At 35.8% G+C, this 15610-nt stretch overlaps 2 protein-coding genes across 2 annotated transcripts in view; one reads left to right on the top strand and one right to left on the bottom strand.

The window, feature by feature from the left end:
• The window catches only part of LOC136031501 (peroxidase-like), a gene marked incomplete in the record, with an annotated part of 143388 nt that extends 134324 nt beyond the window's left edge, over positions 1-9064 (bottom strand). The window contains 1 exon segment of the mRNA XM_065711160.1: positions 8933-9064. Within this exon segment, the coding sequence (XP_065567232.1) occupies positions 8933-8949 (17 nt within the window).
• The window catches only part of LOC136031500 (chorion peroxidase-like), a 90474-nt gene continuing 83897 nt past the window's right edge, over positions 9034-15610 (top strand). The window contains exon 1 of the mRNA XM_065711158.1: positions 9034-9105. Within this exon, the coding sequence (XP_065567230.1) occupies positions 9095-9105 (11 nt within the window). The 5' untranslated portion in view covers positions 9034-9094. The remainder of the gene's footprint in view (positions 9106-15610) is intronic.

Raw genomic sequence — 15610 nt, 5'->3', positions numbered from 1 at the left:
GTGTGTGGTGTGTGTGTGTGTGTGTGTGTGTGTGTGTGTGTGTGTGTGTGTGTGTGTGTGTGTGTGTGTGTGTGTGTGTGTGTGTGTGTGTGTGTGTGTGTGTGTGTGTGTGTGTGTGTGTGTGTGTGTGTGTGTGTGTGTGTGTGTGTGTGTGTGTGTGTGTGTGTGTGTGTGTGTGTGTGTGTGTGTGTGTGTGTGTGTGTGTGTGTGTGTGTGTGTGTGTGTGTGTGTGTGTGTGTGTGTGTGTGTGTGTGTGTGTGTGTGTGTGTGTGTGTGTGTGTGTGTGTGTGTGTGTGTGTGTGTGTGTGTGTGTGTGTGTGTGTGTGTGTGTGTGTGTGTGTGTGTGTGTGTGTGTGTGTGTGTGTGTGTGTGTGTGTGTGTGTGTGTGTGTGTGTGTGTGTGTGTGTGTGTGTGTGTGTGTGTGTGTGTGTGTGTGTGTGTGTGTGTGTGTGTGTGTGTGTGTGTGTGTGTGTGTGTGTGTGTGTGTGTGTGTGTGTGTGTGTGTGTGTGTGTGTGTGTGTGTGTGTGTGTGTGTGTGTGTGTGTGTGTGTGTGTGTGTGTGTGTGTGTGTGTGTGTGTGTGTGTGTGTGTGTGTGTGTGTGTGTGTGTGTGTGTGTGTGTGTGTGTGTGTGTGTGTGTGTGTGTGTGTGTGTGTGTGTGTGTGTGTGTGTGTGTGTGTGTGTGTGTGTGTGTGTGTGTGTGTGTGTGTGTGTGTGTGTGTGTGTGTGTGTGTGTGTGTGTGTGTGTGTGTGTGTGTGTGTGTGTGTGTGTGTGTGTGTGTGTGTGTGTGTGTGTGTGTGTGTGTGTGTGTGTGTGTGTGTGTGTGTGTGTGTGTGTGTGTGTGTGTGTGTGTGTGTGTGTGTGTGTGTGTGTGTGTGTGTGTGTGTGTGTGTGTGTGTGTGTGTGTGTGTGTGTGTGTGTGTGTGTGTGTGTGTGTGTGTGTGTGTGTGTGTGTGTGTGTGTGTGTGTGTGTGTGTGTGTGTGTGTGTGTGTGTGTGTGTGTGTGTGTGTGTGTGTGTGTGTGTGTGTGTGTGTGTGTGTGTGTGTGTGTGTGTGTGTGTGTGTGTGTGTGTGTGTGTGTGTGTGTGTGTGTGTGTGTGTGTGTGTGTGTGTGTGTGTGTGTGTGTGTGTGTGTGTGTGTGTGTGTGTGTGTGTGTGTGTGTGTGTGTGTGTGTGTGTGTGTGTGTGTGTGTGTGTGTGTGTGTGTGTGTGTGTGTGTGTGTGTGTGTGTGTGTGTGTGTGTGTGTGTGTGTGTGTAAGCAAATCTCCTTGACCTGTTCGGTTCCGGCTCATTAGTCGGTTCCGAAATATCCAGTTAAAAAATTGGTAACTTCTTCTGTTGCATTGCAAAAAATGAGAGCAATAACTACATGTAATTAGTTTATTGGGTATAAATTTTGTTGTTTTAGTTGATGTCTTTCAGTTTTACTGCTGATGATGGACACTGTATATGTATCCAAAATATTCAGTTAAAATTCTACATTTGTTTCACTGTCAATTAAAAGGTTTCATCTCTATATTTCGTCATGGAAAGGCAGTTTGGTCTTCCAAGTTATCTATACAAAAGCTTCAATTTAATGTCTCCTTAATGCCACAGATGTACCTAGATTCACACATTTCCTCTTTTCCTAGTGATAAATCCTGCGAACTGGCAAAATGTATCAATTGACAGTCCTTACCCCGACGCTATGGGGGGCATGGCATCCCTGGAAGTATAGCTATCACACCTCTTGATTCGTTTGAACAAAACTAAAATTTTGAAATTTCGATCAATGTTGAGCATAGGGTCATCTCAAAAGGGTAAGGAGGTGTGGCTGGTTACTCTAGAATCTCTCTTCAACATATCTTGAGAGTTCAAATTAATATTAAAAGTATTTCTTTAGATATTGCTGATATTCTTTTTCCACAACCAGCAAGCACACAGTGTTTTGTGATTGTGTTAAGTATTCCTCTCAACATTTTGTTAAAATTTCATCTTTATATCTTTAATATTTCTTCGGTTCCGCTGAAGAAAAGAGGCGGTTGTCTTCTCGAAATATTCGCTTTGTGTGGGTTTTTTTGAAGCATTTTCGTTTGACCTAAAACAACCGAATTCGATCGTTTCTTGTTTATACTAAATAAAAAAAAGAGTTTTTTCAACTGAAAGTGAGGAATAGCATTAAAACTAAAAAACGACCAGAAATTATTGCGTATATAAAGGGGGTTTCCCCTCCTCAATACCTCACTCTCCACGCTAAAGTTTTTCGGCTCTTTTGAAAAAGTTAATTATTGTTCTAATTAAATGACTCTTGTGTCTCAGGAGTCGTTTTTAAAGAATTGGGACGAAATTTAAACTTTAGTATAAAAAGCGAGGGGTTGAAGAGGTGCAATCCCCTCATATATGTATTAATTTCTGTTCGTTTTCAATTTTAATGTTGCTTCTTACTTTCAGTTGGAAAAAATCGGTTTAATTTCTGATTGTTTTTAAATAACGCCAGGAAATCTGGCTCTACTTCCACGGAAAAATCCCCTCTTCACGGAAATATCCTCTGGACAATCCAATCCTGGTGAAAATCTACCCTGGACAATTATCCTTGACACCTCCAAACGTGAAATTGAGCCGGTAAAGAGAAAGCAAGACATATAAAGAAATTTCATATAAGAATTCTGGCCAATTCCCCCAGCATAAAAGTTCCCTCGAAAATTTCATTTCTGGAAGTTTCCCTCTCCATGGAAAATTATCCCCGTGCAAAATCCCCCCATCAGAAAATTCGGCCTCCCCTCTCCATCCGAAAATTACGGGCATACTTCCCAATAAGAAACACTAAACATAAGCAGTAGGCAAATTTTGCAACTAAAAGACCTTTCCCCAGGGGTTTTGGGGGGTCATTGGTTCAAACTTTTTGGTTACTTAAGAAGAGCACTAGAACTTTTAACTTCCGTTAGGATGAGCTCTTTGTCGATTTCCTTGGCCGTCTAGGTTGATATGATCACTTCTGGGAAAAAAATAAATAAACACGCATCCATGACCTTTCTTCTGGCAAAAAGTAGTAAATTCCACATTTTTGCAAATAGGAGCTTAAAACCTCTACAGAAGGGTTCTCTGATATGTTGAATTGGATAGTGGGATTTTCATTAAGATTCTATTCCTATTTTTTTCCAAAATCAGGCAAATTTTTATCAGACTCGTAATCATTGATGGGTAAGATTAAACTTAATGAAACTTATATATTTAAATTCAGAGTAAAAATACAGTTTTTCTGATAAATCCAATTGTAGCAAAGTTTCGTTTTTAGAGTTTCGGTTACTATTAAGCCGGGTCGCTCCTTATTTACACTTCGTTACCACGAACTGTTTGATTATAATTATACGTTATACTTTTTGTTTTAATACAGTTCTTCACAGTCTGAAATTCATCTCCGTGCGTGATTGAGTGCCTCATTTGCCAAGTATGCTTTAAATGTTTTTTACAAGTGGATAATAGTGGAAGGAAACGTGCTAATCTAATTAATAGAAGCATCGTGAATTTTATGCTGATCAATAGTCGCCAGAACAGATTTGTTTATCAATAATTGTTGATCAATAATAATCTTCGTGAGAACACAAATTGTTATAATTGTTGGAAATAAATAGCAATATTTTTAGATCAATTGAACATCGGGTAGGCCTACTTGTCGTTTATTAGAAACACATTCAAAAATTTCGCTTAGGTTACATCTCAGAAATTCCGTTTCATAGCTTCGACAGATTGCATTGGACTTGTATAATTTGGGTTACATATTCGCATATTAGGGGTGGGGGTGGGGTTTAATTTAGGTTAGGGTAGGTTGGGTTAGGCTAAGTTGGGTTAGGTTATATTTTCATAATTTTGTTTCTAAAGTATTATTTTATCACCATGTTTTGTTATTTTTCATTGGTATTAACATAATTTCACTAATTGGGTGTGTTTCCAATAACTGACAAGTACCAAGTACCGAACATTGTTTTGCTATTTCCAATTTAAACTAATGTTTACTCCTGTAATTTTCACTGTTTATAAACTTTTTCACTGTCTAATCAAATTCTGAATTTTTCCAAAAAACACAACAAGATTTCTTCTCGGCCCTTTGGAGGGAAAAGGGATTTGTAATTCAAAAGAAAGAATCTTCTCATGTCTTATTCCTATGCAAGAGATCAAGTTAACAATTTGTGCAAAAACTTGATGACACTTTAATTTTTTCGTCTTAAATTGAAAAACAAAGAAAAATCCCCCATGATATCAATCCATGGAAATTCCCGCTTATGTTTGACCAAAAAAATTGAGAAACATCATTTTCATCCACGTTGTTGGTCAACAAAACCTTTGTTGGTTTCTAGAACACGATTTTTGATCAACAATGTCTCGCCAGAACAGATTGTAGATCAAGATTAAATAAAATAAACAAGTTTTTTAACTGAAAGTAAGGAGCGACATTAAAACTTAAAACGAACAGAAATCACTTCGTACATGAAGGGGACTGCTTCCTCATCAATGCCCCGCTTTTTACGCTAAAGTTTGACTCTTCCTCTTAACTCTACTTTTTGAAACAGTAAAAAACTTTAGCGTAAAGAGCGGGGCGTTGATGAGGAAGCAGCCCCCTTCATATGCGAAGTAATTTCTGTTCGTTTTAAATTTTAATGTCGCTCCTTACTTTCAGTAAAAAAAAGTGTTTTTTTTTTGTTTAATTTCTGAACGTTTTTGAATCAATGCATGTTTTGATTTTGGCTCTCCACAGATGAATAATCAAATCGAAATTTGTATATTTATTTTTTTAGCTAAATGGCTTTCTCATGGTTTTGATCGAATGATTTTGAGACAAAAAGGAGCAGGCGAGGAGGCCTAGTTGCCCTCCGATTTTTTGGTTACTTAAAAAGGCAACTAGAACTTTTAATTTTTTACGAATGTTTTTATTAGTAAAAGATATACGTAACTTACAAATTGGCTTACGCAACGAACTTCTGTATTCTCATGTTTTTATTACGTATATGAGGGGATTCACCCATTGTCAGTACCTCGCTCTTTACACTAAAGCTTAAATTTTGTCCCAATTACTTAAGAATGACCCCTGAATCACAAAAGCCGTAGAATAAATAGTTGAAATTACCAAAAATATTTTAGCGTAAAGAGCGAGGTATTAGGAGGAGGTGAGCCCCTCATATGCGTAATAATTTCTGTTCGTTTTAAGTTTTATTGCTGCTCCTTACTTTCAGCTGAAAAAACTTATTCATATATTTCATTTTTTTTAATAATGCTAGAAAATCCTGCGCTCCCTTCATGGAAATTTTCTTCCCCCATTACAAGTTCCTCCACGGAAAGTTCCCCTAGCATATCCCCCTCTTCTCAACCCCTCCCCAACCAAAAAAAGCCCTCTGAAAACGTCTGTACACTTCCCAATTACCATTACTATATGTAAGCACTTTGTCAAAGTTTGTAACTTGTACCCCCTCCCACGGGGACTGTGGGGGAGTAAGTCTTCCCCAAAGACATAATTATAAGGTTTTTTAGACTACACTGAATAAAATGGCTATCTTAAAATTTTGATCCGGTGACTTTGGGAAAATAATTAGCGTGGGAGGGGGCCTAGGTGCCCTCCAAATTTTTAGTCACTTAAAACAGGCACTAGAACTTTTCATTTCCGTTAGAGTGAGCTCACTTTCGACATTATAAGACCTCTGGGTCGATACGATCATCCCTAGGGAAAAAAACACAAAAAAAAACAAACGAACAAACAAATAAACACGCACCCGTGATCTGCCTTCTGGCAAAAAATACAAAATTCCACATTTTTGTGGATAGGAGCTTGAAACTTCTATAATTAGGGTTCTATGATACGCTGAATCTGATGGTGTGATTTTCGTTAAGATTCTATGACTTTTAGTGGTTGTTTCCCCCTATTTTGTAAAATAAGGCAAATTTTCTCAGGCTCGTAACTTTTGATGCGTAAGCCTAAACTTGATGAAACTTATATATTTAAAATTAGCATTAAAATTTGATTTTTTTGATGTAGCTATTGGCATCAAAATTCCATTTTTATAGTTTTGGTTACTATTGAGCCGGGTCACTCCTTACTGCAGTTCGTTACCACGAACTGTGTGATTGCTGATCAACAATGTCGCCAGAAAAGGTCTTCTATATGGTACCGTCAAGGAAGGGGTTGCATTTGTGAGTGAATTGATTATTATATATTGAAGAACATAAAAAAAAGAATCGAATAGTGTTTTCACCTTGCCCCTAAGTTAGTTATGGAATCTCTTAAATATTTACCTATAAATACTAAACATTAATATTAAATATTATTAATATTAAATATTTAATATATTAAATATTTGATCATTAAATATTAATATTAAATTAACAATATTAGTATTAAATATTAATATTAATGTTAAATTTTAAATATTACCGATAAATATTAAATATTAATTTTCAATACATTATTAATTAAATATATTACTTTTCTTGCGTTCTACTATAATTTTAACTTATCAGTTATGTATGCATAAGTAATCACGATCTGCTATATAGTTTGAAAACCCTTCGTAAACCTGCGAAAGTAGCAAAAGGCCGTTGAATAGCACATCGGTGGCATTTTTGCCTTTCACAGAGCGAATTAGTCAAATATTCTATAACTGTGGTAAATATTTTATACACTTTCAAAATATTGCGGTTGCTAATTTTGTGACAACGAAGCCCTACCCTCTCCTGTTGTTCCCAGACAAGGCTCAAATAATATATTTCTCCGTTAATTAAATTCCGTTATACCTCATGGATTCCTTATTAAAACCGGTTTCTCTTGTCTTAATTCGATGAAATATAGTTTTACTCGAGTTAAAACAGTAGAATTGTCAATATAAATATTATTTGAAATGATTTTGAAAAGTGGATAACAATGAAAGGAAACATGACAATCTGATCAATAGACACGTGCAGCATATTAAAACGCAAGAATTTCGTTGTTTTATTTATTTTTTAGTTTTTCAAATATTCCTATGGCTGTATCAGGGAAAAGTGACCTTGATGTTTGGAAAGAACAAAAAATCAGGAATCTATCTGTAGTCTTTTTATTTGTTAACGTTTTTCCTTCAGAAGGGGCCAACGATAGAATATTTCCCAAAAATTTACTAATTTTGTCCGTCAACATTATTTTGTACTAATTTTTCACCAATAGTAAGTACACAATTCTAAATAATACCAAATAAAAAAAAATAATGTGACGGTAGCGATTACTTTATTTGGTAAAAACGGGAAACCCTTTGTTATATTTGTTTTTTAGCTTGCAAGTTTCCGTGTTACTCTAAGAATTTATCTCCGTTTCATGAATTCGTAAGGGCAATTTATGGTCAATTTATACGAGATACCATAACTGACATAGGAACAAGGTGAACAAACAAACCGAATCTCTTTTTTATGCTCTTTCCAAATATAATAATCAATTCAATTACAGCCCTCCCCCCGGCCATCTGATGGTAAATATTTCGCTGTTCATATAATTGACTTACCAATAAAGTGAACATACCACTCAATGCTTTTTTTATGTTCTTTGCGAATACAATATTCGCTTCTACCGCAAATATAAGCCATTTTTGATCTCTTAAAAATTACGAATGTTTCATTAAAGTATGCATTATCGGTCGTTTTCGACAAAATAATGCTACGTTTTCTCAGCACCAAAATTATTTATAGTTAGGTTTGGTTAGTTAAGTTAGGTCAAAAAGTGCTTGCCATAGAAGCAATTATTATATTCGTACAGAACATAAAAAAGGCATCAAGTGGTATGTTCTCTTTATTGGTTAGTCAATTCTATGAACTGCGAAATATCTACCCATATGATAATCTGGAATGTATTACCGTGTGTGATTGAGTGCTTAATTTACCAAAATATTCTTTGAAATGATTTTAAAAAGTGGGTTATAATGAAAGGAAGCAGGATAATCTGATTAATAGACACATTCTGCATATTATAATGTAAGAATGTTGTCATTTTATTGTTTTCTTAAAGTTTTATACATTCCTTGTGCTACTTAGGGGACCCTCAGGGGGAGGGTGTTTGGTAATTGTGTCTAATAGCCACCACACTCAAGGTTCTGCTCAGAATGGAAATTTGGCTAATGCTAATGAAATAAAACAAGATATGATAAAAACATAATGCTTTATCAACAAAATTATGGAAACTGCGGTAAATATATGACTGTCCATATTACTGACTTACTAATAAAGTCAACATACCACTCAATACCTTTTTTATGCCCTTTATAAATAAAATAATCGCTTCTATCGCAAAATTCATATTTAAGCACTTTGTGAGCTCTTAAAAATGACGAATTTTCAATGAAAGTATGAGTTATCGGTCGTTTTCCGACAAAATAATACTACATTTTCTCAGTGCCAAAATTATTTATAATAAGGTTAGTTTAGGTTAGATTAGGTCAAAAAGCGCTTCAATTTGAATTTACGATAGAAGCGATTATTATATACGTAAAGAGCATAAAAAGAGGCATCGAGTGGTATGTTCACTTTATTGGTAAGTCAATAATATGGATAGTCATACATTTACCGAAACTGCACCAAAGAATTATGGAATGGGGGCCGCCCTTACTGCAAACCTAAACTAACCTAGCCCAGCCAACAATTCCAACAAAACATTTAATTAAAATATAGCTACAATGTAGCTTCCCACCGAACCGAAGCTAATAATGTCTTGTAAGGGCCATGAAAACCGGTTATTGTTTCATGTTCGCAATATTGAGTGTGGCTATACAATTCAACGAAACATAGCTGATCATTTTATTAACAGCTTAATTCAAGTACTACATAACTAACTATTCTGTCGTAAATATTATAAGAAATATAAAGGGAGTATTAAGATGAAAAACCACCTTTTTCCTTTTTTACTTTAAAAATAAAACTGTTTTAATAGAACCAAGGATCACTTACCAATAGCTAAACTCCATGTTTAAGAATTGTAATTACTTGACCGCCTAAAGCAAGACTGACTGACCAGACGAATTAGCTTTGAGAGTACTGTATTACGAAATTATTTCATTTCAGTTTTGTTTGAAGGACCGTGTTAGTAGCTTGAGCTATAGAAATTCAGAAATGATTGTCTGGTAAGATTTTTGAATGTTTTGTTGTATGTGAGGGGGGAGTTTACTTTGTTATCAATCGTGGTAATTTAATTACAAAATCCCCTCATTGAAGGAGAAACTATAATTAAAAAAGAGCTGTACCATTCAGTTCTTCATTCAACACTATTTGCAAGGACAATGCTCGCAACCATGAAAATTGCGTCTCATTCCCCGCTTCCTAATAGGGCCATATACACCCTTAAGCTATACAAAATGGCTATACCCCTAAAAAGCTATGCCCCTAAGCTATACAAAAATCTATACAATATACAATGAAAAGCTATACCCCCAAGCTATTCAAAAATCTGGTGATTCTATTGGTTTGCATTTCTCATGTAGGCCTACATTAGTTTCTGTGCTTAAAATCTCGTCAAAAGATGATCTATAATACGAAATAATTTCCATTAAAAAAAATTAAAAAAAATTGTTGTGTAGCCCAGGGCTATATCTGTTTCTCTTAGAGGGTGGGGGCTGGGACCGTTTCATTTCGAAGCAGATTTGTATGGGACAGTATTGCTCGTTTGTTGGTAAAGTGTTTCCTTCCGACAGCAAATTCGTTTCCTTCTTAGCACAGGGTTAGATTTAATATATGTGTGATTCATACCTGATAAAGCCACATACGTTTTTTAGTAACAGTTCTGGCTCTTGATGATTTATAGGCTAAACTATTTAGCAGGTGTTTTTGTATCTTTTTTTTCTTCTCTTTTTAAGTGTATGATCAATATTTGATAGGTTTTGATTGTAAGTGTTATCATTGTCTTTTCCCTATATTATATTGTAGCGTACTCCTAATTTTTTAAGGGAAATAAAGAAAATAAATAAATAAAGCAGACACAAAGAAACAAGACATTAATAAAAACAAGACTTAGGTTTGAAAAAAATGGATTTTAAGTAGACGTTTAGAGAAGAATAATGAAAAACTAAATGTGTATCGCATAATGCACAAGTTTCTGCCTACTTTCTAACCCTTTGTATTCTTTGTTTAATTTTTGACAGTATTTGGTATTACGAAATTCTTTTAGCCAATTTTTGTCGTTATTTGTCTAAAGAACTAATTGGAAAGAAGGAAACATCTTAAGAAAATAATTTTTACTTCATAATATGCAGAATAATCATATTTAACACAATTTGCTTGCAGCTCACTATAATTTACCACCACCCCCTATAGTGCAAATATATAGCCCAAATTATATATTTTCAATTCATTCCAATTCCTGTTTTTGTTTGGTCACAGTTAATTCAATTTGCAGGTATACGGGTTGCAACAACTGAGACGCATTGAGAGAAATTAAAAGAGGACCTTTCCGAAGCCAAGAGCGGGGGGTTAGGGGGGTGGTAGCCCCCCATCAAACACAAGAGGACAGGAGAACCATTGTGCCGAAACTAGTAATTAGTAACAATGAAGTCCCCCCACAACAAAAAACCTGTACAAAAGAGTCTTTAAAAGCGGAGGGTTTGGGGGCGGCAGCCCCCCGACTGCCTCTCCTAATTCCTGTACGTTTTAAGGTTCGACTTTGGGACGCAGCCTCTTTAACTCTTTAAGAAAACGAAGTTTTTTCATATTATTTCTGTACGTTTTTTTACTATCCATGGTGGATAGTAGTAGGTGGATAATAATTCCTGTACTCCTCGTACAGGAATCTTCTGCTGTAGAAGATCTCTCTTTCCTAACTTGGCCCAAGTTCAGCTGATACAATTCTATCCAGATAAATTGTGAATTTTCTCTCAAAAAAGGACGGATGGCGTTTAGGAAGTTCATTTCTGATATGCTAGATGGCGTCTGCGTTCAGTTTGGAAAACATTTTCAATCAAGGAGAATTTCCAATTACATAATTTAATTTCTGGGATGGAGCTGGATTTTTATGATGCTTGCAGTCATTCTCGCCGTGCCGAGCTGATTATTTTGATGTACTTGAATGTTGATATTCGTAACTTTTAAGAATTTCAAAAATTAACATGGGCTCTTATGGGGAAATGGGTTTTTCTAAGCTAGAAAATCGGGGGGTTAAGATTTTCCGACGAAACTTTCAAGGAAAATTACTCGGAGAATTTCACGTCGAATGAGTCTTCGTACACCCTTCGTACATTTCTGTACGTTTTAAGGTTCGACTTTAACACGGACCCTCTTTAACTCTTTAAGAAAACGAAGTTTTTTTCATATTTTGTGAAAAAAAACCGCCCGATAAGGGACCTGAGCCCTTGACCTTAGGATTAAAAGTCCCACGCTTTACCGACTGAGCTAACCGGGCATGTAAGTCGAAATACCTGCATGTGTATAAATATAACTTTTAAGAATTTCAAAAATTAACATGGGCTCTTATGGGGAAATGGGTTTTTCTAAGCTAGAAAATCGGGGGGTTAAGATTTTCCGACGAAACTTTCCAGGGCAACTACTCGAAAAATTCCGCGTCGAATGAGTCTTCGTACACCCAGATCCGATGTCGGCTGTGACCTGTAGGCGTGGCAGAAAAAAAAGAATATGAACATTAAGTGGCTATGCGTGGTTTCTGGAAAACAGGAAAGGAGTTATCGGATCGAGCTGAAATTTCGCAGAGAAGCTCCTGGGTCCTAGGGGACCTTAACTTGTGAATTTCAGCCCGATCGGACAACTTTAAAGGGAGGCTGGGGTTGGTGGGTCGAAACTTTCGGCCAGATTTTCCCCATGAAGAAAAAGTCGGAGGGAGATGAAATTTGGCAGGTTTCTTAGTTGGAACTGGGGCTATGAAATGCATCCCTCCCCATCCCTCTGCGACCACTGGAACCGAAGATCACTTAACATTGTCGTGGTTCGCCTCTTTAAAGAGGCACGAGTGTGCCTCCTTGATAGATAAGACATATAAAATTTGGGATATATGTTTGAATATCAGGGGAACTGGGGGTAAAGTATAGCAGGGCTGCACGCAAATGTGTTAAATATGACTATCCTGCATATTATCAAATAAGTTTAATTTTCAAGACGGTAAATATCTAATTTGGGCTATGTACTTGCACTTTGAGTGGGGTGGGGGTAAAATGTTACGAGGCTGCATGTACTCTGAAAAATTTATGCCAGCTTTGCCTCTCACAGAGGCCATACTGCAATTAACCATGGCTTGTGTCTCAAGAAAATTGTTTGTGACTGCTTTATTTTTTTGCTTTGAGTAAGATGCAAAACGGAAACACTGGTTTTGCCAGATGTGAAAATCAAAGAATTTTGTTTAGTAGAAAACCAAACAAGGGTTGTATTCTTTTAGACTTCCAGGGATATGGGGATTTCAGTCCTGAACTTGGGAACATGGAAGAAAAGGATATTAAGTATTATTTTCAAAAGCTATATCTGGTGAAAATATTATCATTCAATATCTTCGTAACATTTTTTACAAGCCTTTGTATTTTTCACAATTGAATATTGGAATATAGTTCATTTCTCAGCGGCAGTCATTGCATAAGGTAACTGTGTAAGCATGAAAACCTTGTTGTAACAACAGCATAGTTCTTTTTTATATCTCTAGAAGAAAAACGCTTTCAGGATTCATGGTGGTGAGTATTGGTCTCCTTTCATATCTACATCAGATTACCCACTGATTCAACGTATTCAAATTTCAAATTATTCACTGGTTAATTTTTTAAAATCTCTAACACTGAGGTTTAAGGTTCTCCATCTCTCCAAATTATTGACATAATTAGGTCTATATATTTGCTTATTAGTGGCGGGGGTGGGGTTTAGGTTAGGTTACGGTAGGTTGGGTTAGGCTAAGTTGGGCTTGGTTATGTTTTAATAATTTTTTCTAAAGTTTTATTTTATCATCATGTTTTTTTTTATTTTTCATTGGTATTAACCTAATTTCACAATTTGGGTGTGCTTCCAATAACTGACAAGTACCGAACATTGTTTTGCTATTTCCAATTTAAACTCATGTTTACTCCTGTAATTTTCACTGTTTATAAACTTTTTCACTGTCTAATCAAATTCTGAATGTTCCCATAAAACACAACAAGATTTTCTCTCGGCAATCTGGAGGGGGATGTGTATCAAACAGTTCGTGGTAACAAACTGTAGTAAGGAGCGACCCGGCTCAATAGTAACCAAAACTGTAAAAAATGGAATTTTGATGCCAATAGTTACGCCAAAAGAATCAAATTTTAATGCTGATTTTAAATATATAAGTTTCATCAAGATTAGTCTTACCCGTCAAAAGTTACGAGCCTGAGAAAATTTGCCTCATTTTAGAAAATAGATGGAAATACCCCCTAAAAGTCATTAGATCTCAACGAAAATAACACCATCAGATTCAGCGTATCAGAGAACCTTATTGTAGAAGTTTCAAGCCCCTATCTACAAAAATGTGGAATGTCTTATTTTTTGCCAGAAGACAAATCACGGATGCGTGTTTATTTGTTTTGTTTTTTGTTTTTTTTTCCCAGGGGTGATCTTATCGACTTAGTGGTCTTTAAATGTAGCGAAAGGGCTCATTCTAACGGATATTAAAGTCCTAATGCCCTTTTTAAATGACCAAAAAATTGGAGGGCACCTAAGCCCCCTCCCACGCTTGTTTTTTCCCCAAAGTCACCGGATCAAAATTCAGAGAAAGCAATTTTATTCACCAAAGTCGAAAAACCTAATAACTATGTCTTTGGGGACTATTTGCTCCCCCTCAGTCTCCGTGGGAGGGGCTGCAAGTTACAAACTTTGACATGTGTTTACATATAGTAATGGTTACTGGAAAGTGTTCAGACGTTTTCAGGGGGATTTTTTTGGTTTGGGGGAGAGTTGAGGGGGGGCTAGGTGGAAGGATCTTTCCAAGGAGAAACTTCTCATGGGGGAAGAGACTTTCAATGGAGGGGGCACAGGATTTTCTAGCATTATTAAAAAAAACTATGAAAAAATAAATATGAAAAGTTTTTTCTACTGAAAGTAAGGAGCAGCATTAAAACTTAAAACGAACAGAAATCATTACGCATATAAGGGGTTTGCCTCCTCCTAATACCTCGCTCTTTACGCTAAAGTATTTTTAGTAATTTCAACTATTTATTCTACGGCCTATGTGATTCAGGGGTCATTCTTAAGGAGTTGGGACAAAATTTAAGCCTTAATGTAAAGAGCGAGGTATCGACGAGGGGTGAGTCCCCTCATATACGCAATAAGAACATACTAATATAGAAGTTCGCTACGTAAGTTAATTCGTTAGTTACGTATATTTTTTACTTATGAAAACGTTCGTAAAAAATTTAAAGTTATAGTTGCCTTTATAAGTAATCAACAAATTGGAGGGCAACTAGGCATCCTCTCTCGCTCCTTTTTTCTCAAAATCTTCCGATTAAAACTATGAAAAAGCCATTTATCCCCAAAAAATTAATATGCAAATTTCGTTTTAATTACTTATGCTCGAAGAGCCAAGATAAAAAAAATGTATTAATTAAAAAACGTCCAGAAATTAAACAAAAAAACATGTTTTTTTTAATGAAAGTAAGGAGTGACATTAAAACTTAAAACGAACAGAAATTACTCCGTATATGAAAGGGGCTTTTCCTCCTCAACGCCTCGCTCTTTACGCTACAGTTTGACTCTTTCTCTTAACTCTACTTTTTAAAACGGTAAGAAACTTTAACGTAAAGAGCGGGGCGTTGATGAGGAAGCAGCCCCTTTCATATACGAAGTAATTTCTGTTCGTTTTAAGTTTTAATGTCGCTCCTTACTTTCAGTTAAAAAAAACTTTTTTTTTATTTAATAATTCTAAAGAGAGAATCATCTCATGTCTTATTCAATGCAAGAGATTAATATAACAATTTTTGCAAAAACTTGATCACAGTTTAATTTTTTCTTCCTAAATTGAAAAACAAAGAAAAATCCCCATGATATCAATCCATAGAAATTCCCGCTTATGTTTGACTAATAAAACCGAGAAACATCATTTTCATCCACGTTGGTGGTCAACAAAACTTTTGTTGGTTTCTAGAACACTATTTTTGATCAACAAGGTTTCGCCAGAACAGATTGTAGATCAAGATTAAATAGAAAAAACAAGGTTTTTTAACTGAAAGTAAGGAGCCACGTTAAAACTTAAAACGAACAGAAATTACTTCGTAAATGAAGGGGGCTGCTTCCTCATCAATGGCCCGCTCTTTTCGCTAAAGTTTGACTCTTTCCCTTAACTCTACTTTTTGAAACAGTAAAAAACTTTAGCGTAAAGAGCGGGGCGTTGATGAGGAAGCAGCCCCTTTCATATACGAAGTAATTTCTGTTCGTTTTAAGTTTTAATGTCCCTTCTTACTTTCAGTAAAAAAAACTTGTGTTTTGTTATTTAATTACTGAACGTTTTTGAATCAATGCATGTTTTGATTTTGACACTCAACAGATGAACAACCAAACCGAAATTTTTTATATTTATTTTTTTGGCTAAATAGCTTTCTCATAGTTTTGATCGAATGATTTTGAGAAAAAAGGAGCAGGGGAGGAGGCCTAGTTGTCCTCCAATTTTTTGGTTACTTAAAAAGGCAACTAGAACTT

The sequence above is a fragment of the Artemia franciscana genome, chromosome 9, assembly GCF_032884065.1.
Source record: "Artemia franciscana chromosome 9, ASM3288406v1, whole genome shotgun sequence".
NCBI classification, from domain to species: Eukaryota; Metazoa; Arthropoda; class Branchiopoda; order Anostraca; family Artemiidae; genus Artemia; species Artemia franciscana.
The sequence above is the reverse complement of the archived record's forward strand: the minus strand, read 5'-3'. Positions and strand labels throughout refer to the sequence as shown.